The sequence below is a fragment of the Prionailurus viverrinus genome, chromosome B3 (assembly GCF_022837055.1).
Source record: "Prionailurus viverrinus isolate Anna chromosome B3, UM_Priviv_1.0, whole genome shotgun sequence".
NCBI lineage: Eukaryota > Metazoa > Chordata > Mammalia > Carnivora > Felidae > Prionailurus > Prionailurus viverrinus.
The window spans coordinates 33056948-33071934 of record NC_062566.1 but is presented as its reverse complement, the minus strand read 5'-3'; the positions used below and the strand labels follow the sequence as shown (position 1 = coordinate 33071934).

At 39.5% G+C, this 14987-nt stretch overlaps 1 protein-coding gene across 9 annotated transcripts in view; it reads left to right on the top strand.

The window, feature by feature from the left end:
• Window positions 1–14987, top strand: part of MAP2K5 (mitogen-activated protein kinase kinase 5) — a 273162-nt gene that overhangs the window by 147459 nt on the left and 110716 nt on the right. For all 9 annotated transcript variants that reach the window (XM_047863399.1, XM_047863400.1, XM_047863398.1 and 6 more), the window contains exons 14-15: window positions 6391–6464; window positions 7429–7479. In XM_047863399.1, coding sequence (XP_047719355.1) covers window positions 6391–6464; window positions 7429–7479 — 125 coding nt within the window. The remainder of the gene's footprint in view (window positions 1–6390; window positions 6465–7428; window positions 7480–14987) is intronic.

Here is a 14987-nt window from a genome sequence, read left to right as displayed (position 1 = left end):
AAAACAAAAAAACAAAAGAGCAAAAGAGACCAAAAAAAACCAAAAAACAAAACAAAACAAAAAACAAAATTAGCACAGGCTCAGTGACCTTTGTGACAGTATCAGGAAATCTAGGATATATGTGTAACGGAGTCTCAAGTCTCAGAAGGAAAGGAGAGAAAAAAAGGAACAACAAATAATTTGAAAAAATAGACTCCAGATTTTGTAAATTTGATGAAACCCATAAACCCATAGATCTAAGAAGTTCAACAAACCCTAACCAGGATAAACACAAAACCATACCAAAATGCAACAAAATAAAAAATTTAAAAACCAGTGATTTAAAAAATCTTTAAAATAATTCAGAGAAAACAAGTAGAACAAAAATAAAATAAAATAAGAATGACAGCAGACTTCTTGTCTGAAGCTATGCAAACCAGAAGATAATGGAAGGACACCCTGAAAATGTTTAGGGATGGGAACCCTATCAATCCAGAGTTCTGTTTACTAAATATACATTTCAAAATTAACAAATAAGACTTCTCTAGGCAAACAAAGAAGAGAAAATTTTTTATTTATTGCCAGTAGACCTACATTATAAAAAAATGTTGAAGTTATTGAGGCAGAACAAAAATGGTATCAGATACATGATTAGGCCTACACAAAGTAATAAATATCATTAGAAATGGTGAACATGTAGATATTATAAAAGACTTTTTTTTATCAATTTTAAATGTCTTTAAAAGATTAAAGCAAAAATAAAGAGTATATTGTGGAGCTTATAACATATGTAGAAAAAAGATATGTAACAGTACACAAAGGATGGAAGGAAAAAATGAAAGTGTATTGTTGTAAGTTCTTACATTATAAATGAAATATCCAAATATTACTTGAAAGTATACTGTGAGAAGTTAAACATTCTGCAAATTCTAGAGCAGCTGTAAAAAAAAAAAAAAAAAAAGCTTCAAACAGTGGCTGGCAAACTTTAGCCTGCAGGCTATTTGGCTCACTGCCTGTTTTTATAAACAAAATTTTATTGCAACACAGCCATGCCCGTTAGTTTATGTTTTGCCTGTGAGTGCTTTTACACTACAGCAAAATTGAGTAGTTATAACAAAAACCATATGGCCTTCAAAGCCTGAAATATGTTTTTTTATAGAAAAGGTTGCCAGCCTCTGGCTTATAAGCCCATGGTGGAGATCAGTGGATTCATTTTACGCGCACGCGCGCGCACACACACACACACACACAGACACAAATAATCCAAAAAAAAGCAAGGAGACAAGAAAAAAAGAAACTAAGAACAGATGGGACAAATAGTGAGATAGTAAGGTTGAACTCAACCATATCAATAATTACATTAAATGTAAATGGTCTAAATTTTCCAATTAAAAGCACAAATTGTCACGTAGTTAAAAAAGCAAGACCCAACTGTGTACTGTCTGCAGCATATCAACTTTGAATGCTAATGACAGATATACCATCTAAACAGTAACCAACATATTATGGGATTTATAATGTATGTAGAAAAGGCAAAACTGTAACAACAGTAACCAGTCAGTGGTTGCCAGGGGTCAGAGAGGAGTTGACTATGAAGGGGCTCAGGGAACTTTTTGGGGTGACATAAATGTTTCATATCTTGATTGTGGTGTGGATACATGGATGTTTACATTTGTCACACTCAGAGTTCAAAATGATTGCAATAAAATTGTTTTTTTAATGAATAAAATCGATATTTAAAAGTAGAGAAGAAATTTCTCTTCAGATATTCTTAACTGTATAGCAGATAAGTTGGAAGCAATATAGCAGGTTATGTTAGTCTTTTCTAAATGCTTGTCTGAAGACCAGGCTGTGTTAGATTGATTTCTGATTCAGTAGATCTGAGGTGAAACTCAAAAAAGTTGGTTTTGGAATTTTGTGGTTTGTTTGTGGGTTTGTTTGTTTGTTTGTTTTTTCAGTTTTGTGGGGGGTTTTATGCACAGCCAAGCTTGGGAGCTCTTTAGTTATATAATTCTCATTGTTTTTATTATAGGAAGCATACCAGTTGTTCAGGAGGAGAATCCCATTTAGATTATACATAAGCAGTGTGGTTTTCCTGAAATCTCATGTGCTCTATTTTGGTAAAAGAATATACCAACAGGTCTTCAGTCTGCACTGGCCTGAAGGGCAGAGATAGGGTCTGACTCATTTTCTCTCCACATCATTTACCATATCAGGCACTTGTTAAGGTGTCAGTCAATACTTGTTGAATAAGTGTTTTTGAACAACTGTGGATTCTTTCCAGAATGAAAAATGTCATTTAAAAATGTATTCATTAGTAGTGAAATGTATATGCCATTAGGTGGGAAAAGATTAGCTCCTTCTCAGCCCAAGTTCTCTGGATGGGCATGTTTGTCCATCTGTTTAGTAGCGATATCATTCATTCACCATTTGTTCAACAACTATCATTTCTTGTCAGTACCAGACACCATCCTAGGTATAGTAGTGATCAAACATCTACTCTCTGTGTTTGGGTAGGTTCCCTTCGAGATGGAGGGACTGAGAAACAGATTTACATATATGTCTGGGGTGGGAAGGGATTGCTGTTCATACCGGGTGACGGGGGAAGGCTTCTTTACATGTGAGTTAAAAACCTAAAGGAAATGAAGGAGCAAGCTCTGAGCATATATATATATGGGATCAGAGTATTCCAGGGAGATAGAGCCCCAAAGCAGGAACAAGTCTAGCAAGGAGGCCAGTGAAAGGAAGCAGCTTGGGCAGAGAGAGGAATAGGAAGGGTGTGAGCACAGGGTTAGCGGGGACCAGCTCAGAGACAGCCTCAGAGACTATCATGAGGATTGTAGGGCCGTGTTTTGTGTTGAGGTAGGAAGTCCTTTTAGGTTTTAGGCAGAGAAGTGACATGGGGTGATTTAGTTTTAAAAGTGTCATTAAGGGGCGCCTGGGTGGCGCAGTCGGTTAAGCGTCCGACTTCAGCTGCGTCACGATCTCGCGGTCCGTGAGTTCGAGCCCCGCGTCGGGCTCTGGGCTGATGGCTCAGAGCCTGGAGCCTGTTTCCGATTCTGTGTCTCCCTCTCTCTCTGCCCCTCCCCTGTTCATGCTCTGTCTCTCTCTGTCCCAAAAATAAATAAACGTTGAAAAAAAAAATTAAAAAAAAAGTGTCATTAAAATTGTTTTTTAATTAAAAAAATAATAAATGGATCACTTTAGTTGCTGTGTTTAACACAGACTGTAATAGGCAAGCACAGAGAGACCAGTAGCCTTGTTGAAGAATGTGTGCGCATGATCTGACCAGAATGCATCCTCGTAAACATTAAATTGGTTTTATAGTTCTACTTACTACACTTTGGGAATTACCTTCTTTCAGCTAGCATTTACTCAAATACAGGTAAAACTTGCTGCAGTAACAACAAGCTATTTCCTAAATATGTCAAAATACCCCACTTGTTGTATAACAGTTAGGTTGATTACCAATGGATAATAGTACCTTGTATTTATGGAATATTTGACAGTTTAAAAGCAGTTTTACATTCCTTTGGGTGGGGGGAGCAGTTTATTTATTATCTCATCCAGTCCCCACAGTTCTTTAAGATTGGCAGAATGGCTATTACTATTTCCCTGTAGTGGTAGAAATTAAAACGTCACCTGCCTGGTGAAATTCACATGCCAAGTTTGTGGCAGGGCCAGAAAGACCAAAACACAGATCCTCTGCCTCCTAGCCTACATCCATTGGTTTTGTTTAAAGGAGTCCGTTATGTTCAAGTGATGTCTCCAGATATTAGTGCGAGGGGAGTACTTAGCAAATTTAGTATATTGTTTAACAAGCCATTAACCAGTGATCAAGACATTGTTGTCGGAAGGGATGCACACAAGGATGTGTGAAGCATTTTCCTACCCTGTGAACTTATTACTTGGGGTGGTGACACCTCCACCAGTAAATATGGTAAATAACTACTAGTCAAACAGTGTCACATGCTTAGTTCCAAACAAATGGCACAGACAGTAAATGCGTTAGCAGTTCAGAGGAAGCCATGACTTTGTTGACCTGAGTAGTTAAGGCAACAGGGAGAGAGGGTTCTTGAGTTGAAACATGGGCAAGATTCAGTCAGGACATATCGAGGAAGCATTTCTCAACTTGGGAGCGGAAGGGAGAGGGGAACACGCAGCATGAACAAAGGCTTGGTGATGGAGGGTTTTGTTTCTATTGAGACAATGAATAAACTGGTCAGGTGGAATACAAAGCTTGACATGAGGATGACTGGTGTTTACTGCTTTCACATATAAAGTGTTCCTGAGAACTAGGCTGAGAGGTGAATGTGCAAAAGTCATAGAGCAGGCTGGCATGTAAGTTTAAAATGATGTCCTTAGCTGAAAAATGCAATGAAGTTGTTATTTACACCTGCCTTTTAGAGTATAATCTAGCAGTTCTCTTGTTTTATTGTTTCTCTCTCTATTGATCCACTTAAGTCAAAAGTGTATCTGATTAAAGCTAAAGATCTGTTAATTTTGGCATACCTCATGATTTCCAGGCAGCTCCATCTTCCAGGAGCTCAAAATATTTGTTCATTAACTGTCTCCATCTGATGTGGCAGCTTAAGAGGGGTTTAAAGATGTCAATATATAAAAGAGTAGGTTGTCCAAAAGAAAAATATTCTAAGTTGAGTGCCTGTAATGAGAATTGGATTTGGAAAATAAGACCCGCATATGTGGAGTCTAACATTTCTTTCAGTTCACCAAACATTTATTGAATGTCTAATGGTGCTGTAATGTGTATGTATTGTGCTAACTAGGAGTTCACATTCAGGTTGGCGGGGGAGGTCAGGGAATATTTTACTTCCTCACCAAGAAGAGAAATGAGGTAGTAAAAGTAGATATTTAATACGATGGTGTATAAGATTTATGTTCAAATTGAGGAAGGTTGGAGGCAGAAAGACTAGTTGGGAAAAGAACCTATACCAGCCGTAGGCATGCTAACTTGTTTTCATAGAGAGAGTGCCCCTAAAGATAGTACATAGTATATCTTGTATGAAGGTCATGCGACAGAGACATGTTCTATAGCTAACCCTGATCACTGAAATAGAATCATCAGCATAAAATAATGCTTTGTGTTTATGGTTTCCATTCATTTATTCTCTCATTCATTCAACAAGTATTTATTAAGCACTTGCTATATGCCTGAAACTATTCTAGGGGCTGGGAATACAGTAGTCAGTAAAAGAAACAAAGTCCCTGCCTTCATGCCATTTACATTCTAGTGTCAGCCAGGTGACACCAAATGAGCACATGTATGAGAAAGTGCCTGGCACATTGCCTGTCACATAGGAAGTAGAGTTCAGTAATTGTTTACTGAGTTTGAACTTGAAGTTTGGATTAAGTACCTACTGTTGGCAGGATACTTTGTTAGGGTACTCTTTTGCAAAGTGAAGGCTTGGGGTGAGAATACTCACATGTCTTTTAAAAATGTTACATAAAAAGTTGAGTCTCTTGTTCAGTTTTGGGATAATGCATGTTGTATGATGTATTAAATATAACAAGTTGTCTGTTCCAGACCACTTTCGCAGTTGAAGATGAAATGTTGAAGCAGGTGCTATTCTGTACCGTCAACAGTGGTGTGCTCTTATCCTGCTTGGATGGTTTTTGTGGGCTCCTGGAATTCCTGAAATGGCTCATTGTTGTCACTGACAATGCTTCACAGAAACCCTTTGTGTTATTATTTAGCAACTGACTGCCTTGGCAAAAGCTATGTCAATTCTTTTGTTAACTATAACAGCAGTCAAAAGTGATGTAAGGGGAGAGAAGGAGAAATGAAACCATGATCAGTAAGTGCATATATGCACACACATCTACCCTCGCCTTTAGACCAATTTGTGAGTGTTATCTGAAGTAGCATTTGTCACATAAAACCAGGAGATAGCAATAGTGCATTCATTTTGTCATTGTTTCATATAGATATGTCCTGTTACCAGCAACATATGAATGATTTTTTTTCTCATTGGCTTCCCGTTGGCCTTACTGCTTCTTAGATGGGAGGAGTAGTTTCACATCAACAGCAAATCCAAACCTTTTTGTGCAAATTCTTTGCAAGATTACATTTTCTTATCTACCTACTTTTCCTGAAAGCCTGGGGATAGGATGATGGATGTATTTACTGTTGTTGGAAGCCAAGGTTTTATTTGACTTTCACTTGAAATAAACCCTTGCTTCCATAGAAACCAGAAATGGTTGGAAGTGAAGGAGTTAGGACCTTACATTTTGCCTCCAGATAAAATGCTTTGCATTAAATTTGTGATTAGAATTCCGGGTTGAACAGATGATGTCATTTCTGCAATATGGTATGGTGTGCATGTGTGCTTTTTTTAAACGTGCACTGTAGATACAGACTTAGTTATATGGACTTTTTTGGTCCCCTTCTAGATGTGAAGCCCTCCAATATGCTAGTAAACACAAGAGGACAGGTCAAGCTGTGTGATTTTGGAGTTAGCACTCAGGTAGGTCTCTTTTTCCTCCCAATCTGCTCTCCTGTCTGCAACATTCACTTTTTATTTTCAGTCCACTCTTCGGATTGAAAAATCACCTCGCTGCCAGACAAACAGAACTCTGCATCTTCTCCTCGGCTGGGAGCGTGTTATTCATTTTTAATCTCCGAGCGAGTTTCCTTCATCAGAATATGATTGTTCATTGTTTAATGACAGTAAAAACTGCTGATATTGTAATTACTACTTACGAATAGCAAACTTCATTGAGATGCAGCTTTGATATGAAAGCGTTTTGACCAGACAAAAGGGAGGGCAGAGTGGGAGCTGTGCCTGGGGAGCCCAACTGGCCCACAATAAAAATTAATATTGGGAGGAACAATGGTGGAGGGCCATTACAATGTGCAGCACAAATTTTAATTAATTTCCATTTTGGGCCTCCCCTGAGAACCCCGGTGATAGTGACCCACGAGCGTGCTGTGATGTTGATTTGAATTGCAGCCACCTTTACTCCCAGCCAAACACGAAGACCAAAGCGAAGGTCATCGTTGTATTATGAGTTGTCAAAGTCTGTTATCCCTCCAGCGTATTTAGTGCCCGTTTCATTCTAGCAATGCATGGGCGCCATTCACATCTTGAGCCATCTGACTGAAAAATGAGTGTGTTCAAATTCTACTTCAAATTGACTTTTTATATCAGGCGGGTTTGGGGTACTAAAGCGATAAGCATCCTGCTTAAGTGAATTGTTTAAGGTTATCTGCTATAAACTGTAATGCTGTGCTTGTTTAAATTGGAAATCACATTCAAAAGAAAAGAGAGATTTAATCATTTTTAATGCCTTTGTAGATAAATTTGTTCCCTTTTACATAATTTTTAGTTGATTTATAGAAATGATGATTGTAGGTTAAATGAGGAATAATTGCCCATTTTATTTCCACATTATCTTTATATTGTTCTAACAGACTGTTTTGTCTCATAGCTGGTGAATTCTATAGCCAAGACGTATGTTGGAACAAATGCTTATATGGCGGTAAGTAAACTTATGCAAAAATAACATTTAAAACCAACATCTTTATCTTTATGTACTTGGTAATGTAGAATTCTTGAATTAATTCCACAGCTTTATCCTAACAGATCATAAATTACAAAGTCAATCCAGTCATGATCTGATTTTTAAGTCTTTCTAAAAGGCATTAGATTTTATCCAGGAGCTACCAACTTATCTGCTTAGTTGACTTAACTAGTTGGTTCGAGGGTGAAATTGCTGAGTTTTGAAGTTTAATCCTACAGAAAAATTGCACCTTACAGCACATTGGCCGCTTTGCCACATTGCTTATTTAATTAACCCTCAAGTATCCCAAAATGTCAGTCAATAAGATTGGCTGTTTTTTCCAGAAATACAAACATGCTTTGTCACTGGATCAGAATTAAATTATTGATGTGATCAGCTCTTACTTATGGATCTCTGAATGTAAAGGTTTAGCAGGAAATTTTTTTTCGAACTTATACACCTGTTTACTTATTCTGTTTACTTGTTGGGTTCATTCCTGTCATAAGATAATTTATTAACTCTTCTGAAATAAATTTACCAAGTATAAAAATTAGAAGCATAGAGCTGTTTCAAAGACCCAAGCTGGACTTGACTTAGACCTTTTCCTTTTTCCTACCTTTTAACTAAGGGAAGTTTGGGGGGCACAAATGCTATAATTAATTTCCACAATCATTTCAAGAGTGGGTGATTGGGAGAGACAAGCAGGAAGGTTATCTAGTATCATTTTGGAGCCAAGTTTTGTTTTAACACCTTAAGGTCATTTTTTTTAATGAGGATTCTAGATTTATTTAGTCTGTTTTACTTCCCATAGTCTTTTTTTTTTTTTTATGTTTATTTTTGAGAGAGAGAGAGAGACAGAATGCAAGTGGGGGAGGAGCAGAGAGAGAGAGAAAGACACAGAATCTGAAGCAGGCTCCAGGCTCTAAGCTGTCAGTGCAGAGCCCGAGATGGGGCTCGAATCCACGAGCCTTGAGATGATGACCTGAGCTGAAGTCGGACGCTTAACCGACTGAGCCACCCAGGTGCCCCAACTCCATGGTCTTTATATGACGTTAAACACATTAGTTGGATGGAAACCTGGATCTTACTCTCAGTTCATATATTATCTTGATAATAAAAAGATGTCACTCTGAATCTTCTTCTCAGAACAGTGCAAACCATTTTTTTTATATTGAAATACCAGAATAGTTAATGTTTGTTCTGCCTGGTTTTTAAAGAAAATTCATTCTTTCTCATTTTTCTAAGTAATGTGAAAAAAAAAAAATTAACCCCTGAAGTCATCGTATCTGTTTTCATAAAACATAATCACCCTCTTGGCTCTACCAGGTTAGCTGAGATTGGTGAGCCACCTTTACAATTAATAAATCCTGGGGCACCTGGGTAGCTCAGTTAAGCGTCCGACTCTTGATTTCAGCTCAGGTCCTGATCATGCAGTTCGTGGATTCGAGTCCCACATCAGACTCTGTTGACAGTACAGAGCCTGCTTGGGATTTCTCTCCCCACCCCTTCTCTCTCTGCCCCTCCCCTGTTCGTGCTCGCTCTCTCTCTCTCAAAATAAATAAACTTAAAAAAAAAAACCAAACCATTAATAAATCCCTACCAGATCCCATAGTTTCAGTCTTTGAAAGAATATGGAATGCTGTGGTTAAAAAAAAAAAAAAATGAATAGGGGCACCTGGGTGGCTCCGTTGGTTGAGCATCCAACTTTGGCTCAGGTCACGGTCTCACAGTTTGTGGTTCAAGCCCCATGTCAGGCTTTGCACTGACATTGCAGAGCCCACTTCAGAGTCTCTGTCTCCCTTTCTCTCTGCTCTTCCCCTACTCAGTTCTCTGTCTGTCTCTCAAGAATCAATGTTAAAAAAAATTTTTTTTAAGGAATAAGATTATAAATGAAACAACTTTTTGGGGCACCTGGGTGGCTTAGTCGGTTGAGTGTCTGACTTGGTTTCAGCTCAGGTCATGATCCCACGGTGGTGGGATCGAGCCTTTTGTCAGGCTCCACACTGAGCATGGAGCCTGCTTAAGATTCTTTTTTCTCGGGCGCCTGGGTGGCTCAGTCAGTTGAGCATCCGACTTCGGCTCAGGTCATGATCTTGTGCTTCATGAGTTCAAGCCCCACATCGGGCCCTGGTGCTGACAGCTCAGAGCCTGGAGCCCGCTTTAGATTCTGTGTCCCCCTTTCTCACCACCCCACCCCTGCTTGTGCTCTGTCTCTCTCTGTCTTTCAAAAATGAATAAACATAAAAAACATTTTTTTTAATGATTCTCTCTTCTCTGTCTCTCTCTGCTTTTCTCCCTTGCTCACGCTCACTCCCTCTTTCTAAAATAAAGAAAAGAAACATCTTCTCATCTACGCACTGTGTTTTCTACCTGTCATGTTTTTAGTAGCTTTAAATTGCTCTAATAATTAAATTGCGTTATGTTTGAATGTACAAATCTAGATTACAGTCGTCTTTCCCAGGTGTACATTAAAGAAATTACCTTTTTTCCTCTTGCTTTATGGATGAGTGTGATGCATCCATCTATTAATTGAATATGTGAGGATTAAAATTATGAAATGTTAGCTAAGGTTGGCAGAGCTAAAATTGCTTTGCTTCTTGGGTGAGTGAATTCTAGTCATCAGCTTTGTGGTTCAAGCTGTAAAAAGCATAAGATACCTATAAAACAAAGAGTGATAGCCTGATAACTCAGGAGGCTCTCGTTGACCACGTACTTACCTAATTGGTGTGAGATTAGAGGTTGGGAGTGGGGAAAGATGGAAATAACGTTTGTTATTCTGTTCTGGGTATTAATCCCTGCCTGATACACCATGATACTGTACTATAAAACTATTGGGGGAACCTGGGTGAGTGTGCACAACTTCCCTGTATATATTTTTTCAACTTGTGAATCCATAAGTATTTCAAACTAAAACAAATTGGCTAAGAAACAAAAGTTGTATTGGGACATGGCCACGACCTTTTGCTTGGGGTTGTCTGTGGCTGCTTCAGCACTGCAGTGGCAGAGTGGAGTCCCTGTGACAGTTGCAACAGAGACCATATGGCCCACAGAGGGAGAAATATTTACACTCTGGTCACACACAGGAAAAATTTGCCAGCCTCTGGTCTATGCCAGTGAAAGCTGTATCTGAAACTGAGTACCCTGAGTTAATCAACCAGTATTTACTGAGCACTTTCATGCCATCAGCCAGGTTGTGGTGGAACCACTCAAATCCTCCTACGATGTGGGCAAGAATAGAAGTGTGGCATTATATGTGGCCACATTATGTGTGATGTAATAAAGACTTATGTTGCATCAAATATACATTTAGAGAGTAAGAAGTCATACAGTGTACAAATTTGATGTAAAGCAGTATGTGAAAGGGTACTTATAGAAGAGATCACTGTGGAGGGTTGAGCTGAGACATTAGAAATAGAAGGTAAGGAGACATAGTTGGGGACAGGAAGTGCGGTAGAGGACAAATGATAAGTTGTGAGAATATACAGTTAGAGATGAGTTAGTATCATACCCTTACATCCATTTTTCTTACTTTATATTCATACAGTGGTAATGACAAATAATAAGAGCTAGTATTTAGCTGCATGTGCCAGTCACTCTTTTAAACTCTTACGTATATTAATGCTTTAGATCCTTACAACAACCCTATCAGGTAAATAATATCATTCTCATTGTACAGGTGGAAAACAGGGATAGAGAAGTTGAGTAACTTACTCAAGTTCATACATTTAATGAGTGGCAGAACCAGGGTTCAAACCTAAGTACTCACAGGGACTGTACTTTTAACTGCTGTGCCCCTCACTCTGTCCAGATTTTGTCGGTCTCTCCCGATCTAGACTGCGATCTCCAGAGGGGCAGTGTTTTTTCTGCTCATTCTCTGTATCCAGACCTTCACACCCTGCGAAACGAATGAGTTCATTCATGAAAGCTGCCTTCCAAAGATGACTTTTCGCTGATTACAAACAGAGTGTTTAACTTCTTAGGTTAAGTGTCCTACGTGCATTATAAGGCATAGAAGGCCCCCAGATTACTCAAATACAGTCAGCGAGGCTGCTCAGATATTGAAAAGAAAATAACTCAAAGAACTAGCCCTGCATGTGCAATCTCAGTTCGTTCTTCTATAATCTAAAGTGTGTGGTGTAAGAAAATGATAACTAGGAAAAAGGGCAGCTTTCTTAAGGTCCTAAGTCATTAAAAAATAATACTGCTAACAATTTACAGGCATGTTCAGAGGTGGAACTTGTAGAAGTCACATTCACCATGTGACAGGTATCGAATCCAGTACATTGCATGGATTCATTTAATCTTCACACAACCCTGTGAAGCATACATATTATCATTGTCTTCATTTTACAGATAAGGTAACCAAAGGTGGAATAACTTTAGCCCAGGATCTCAGAGTTAGCCAAGTAGCGAGAGTCAAGATTTAATTAGGACACCAGCTTCTAGTTTCTAGTGACAGCAGGTGAGGTTATTCGCACCAACTCTTCTGTTGAAAAATGCGAGGTAAAATACTTTAAAAACCATCGCAAATGCTTTGAAGAGCTAAAAAGACAATGGGAATCTCCTAGAACAATTTTTAGGTGGACTCCTGCAACAGAGAGGAAAGCGGAATATCTGGCACACCAAAGCTCATTCTTCCTGACGAAGTAGGTATAGTCATCTGCCTGTACCACCGTTATCAATGATGTGGACGTCCTCCTAACGCAGAAGGTCTCCGTGGAGATCTTCTCCATATCATCTTGGAAGCCTGAAGGGCTCACTCTCAGTGTAAGAGCAAACCAGAGCCAGAGCTGCTCCTCCTCCCCGAGAAGAGAAGGCTTCTCAGAGCCAAGCAGAAAAGCCGGGGGAAAAGGAGAAGGGGGAGAGTTGTGGCCTTAGACTAACTGACACAGATTTGCAGTCTGACTGTTTGTATTCATGACTTGAGTTGGAAAAGGAGCTTCATGCTAAGAACTTGGTTTAAGGTGGGCACATCTTCCTTAAGCCTCAGAGAATCTCTCAAATTTTTTCAAGAGCAAAAACTAGCAAGTAGTGAACAAAAAACCAGGTGCACAAGGAAACAAGGCAATATGAAAAAGAACCAGCAGGAGCAACAGATACAGACTTCAAATCACAAGTTTTAAAAGTGACACGGTAGATTGGATAAAATCTCAAAACTTCTAGATTAAAATTTAAAAACTCACTGCTTGCTAGTATATTGGATATACCAGAAGAGAGAATTTATGAACTGGAAGATAGGATTGAGTTAGAACCATCCCACTCCAGACTCTTGGGTAACCAATAGGCTGTACTATTCACAGGGATCTTGCCAGCTTAAAAAACAATCCCCCCCCCCGGGGCACCTGGGTGTCTCAGTCGGTTAAGTATCTGACTTTGGCTCAGGTCACGATTTTGCGGTTTACGAGTTTGAACCACGCATCAGGCTCTGTGCTGACAGCTCAGTGTCTGGAGCCTGATTCAGATTCTGTATCTCTCTCTCTCTGTCCCTCCCCTGCTCATACGCGCTCTCTCTCTCTCTCTCTCTCTCTCTCTCTCAAAATTAAATAAACATTAAAAAAATTATTTAAAAAATGCCTATTGTTTGTGATGTGTATTTCGATTGCTTACTAACCTAAAGTATTTGTGCATACTTTTGTTAATTTACTGAGTGGTGTAATCCTGAGCAGAAATTCTTTATCAGAAGAGATTAGGAATGTACCTTGATATCTTGTTGATTTTGACAAGTAAGTCCTGGGGTATTGTGTAGAGATAGTTCTAGAGTGAGTCACCTAAATATGGGTCCTGGGTAAATAACAAGTCACAGAGGGTGGCTGGCAGGAGTGGAGAGTACAGCTTGGAGCCACTGCCCTTGCAGATCCTGTATAAAATCTGCTTTTTATATCATCACCACTGTTCTCGTTAAGAATAGACCAGGACTTTTCCTCCTACACTTAAACCTCAGTACAGACGTGCCTCAGACAGGGAGTCATGTTTTTCCTATTATTTAGCTCTCCACACTGGTGACAGCTGCCATGTCAGAAAGTAACCCAGCTTTCCATTTTTAACTGCAAAATGTCCATCACAGATCTTCTGTCAGTAGTGTGGTACCTGGTGGTTGGTTTTGTTTTGTTTTAGAGGGGAGAGAACAGGGCAGACCACCTTGGCTTCAAGTATAAGAACAGATTTGAATCGTGCAGCGTCAGGCCATCAAGTCCTGGCTCCATAAATTCAAAATGTACTGGGGCTTATCTTGTGCTGTTGCTGTGTCAGTTTCAGGGGCTTGGGCGCATTTCCCGGTCCGTATCTACTGTACCAGCTCTTCAGGTAGACCCATAGAGCTGGCTCCCGACTCTCACTAAGCATTCATGCTTGAGCACAGCACCACAACAGTGATCTTGCTTGTTAGCTTATTGCGAGAACTCCTTAAGGAGCTCTCCTATTTGCCACCTGATATCCGTGACCATTATCACTTCCTCTCTTTTTCTTTTTTAATTTAATTTTTTTGTATGCTTTATTTTCAGCTTCCTGTTTGCATTTGTTTTGAAGGTGCAATGGGCAGGGGCACCTGGGTGGCTCAGTCGGTTAAGCATCTGGCTCTTGGTTTCTGCTCAGGTCACGATCTCACGGTTTGTGAGTTTCTGTGTCTGGCTCTGTGCTGGCAGTGTGGAGCCTGCTTGGGATTCTGTCTTCCTCTCCGCCCTCCCCCACATGCTCTCTGTCTCTCTCTCAAATAAATAAAAATAAGCTTAAAAAAAAAAAGTTAAGTGGGCAAATGTTATGAATGTATTTAATCTTATCGTTGGTCCTGTCAAAATATTTTGTATGTGGGCGCGACTTTTGTTTGCTTATTCTGTACGCTGAATGAAGTGCTATATTTTGATAACTGTCAGCTAGTGGGATGAAGAAAAGGAGAAAGGAGAGAAGACACAGACAGGAAGGCAACATTTGGTTATTTCTTTAAGAGTTCTAGGGGCGGCTGAGTGGCTCAGTCAGTTGAGCGTCCAACTTTGACTTGGGTCATGATCTCACGGCTCCTGAGATCAAGCCCCACGTCAAACTCTGTGCTGACAACTCAGAGCCTGAAGCCTGCTTCAGCTTCTGTGTGTGTCTCTCTCTGCTCCTCCCCCACTCACACTCTCTCTCTCTCTCTCTGTCTCAAAAATAAATAAACATTAAAAAGGTTGTTTTGTTTTGTTTTATAAAATAACAAAGAGTTCTAGAGGATTTTAGGATTTTCATGTTTGCTGGATGTTTCTTCATGGGCATGAATAGCAGTAATATTGGGGAAGTTATATTAGTAGAACACTTCAGGGGACTTAATAATTGGCACATGCTTAAAACCAAATGTGCACTAAACATGTATTACATTCCTTCAAGGCAGCATACCTTGACCACGCACTGGCTACGTGGCAGCCGTGGTACTAGGTATGAGATGAGTAAGACACTCTCTTGGCCTCTTGGGAGAAACAGGCTAGTAATCGGATGATTATAACACCGTGCAATCAATT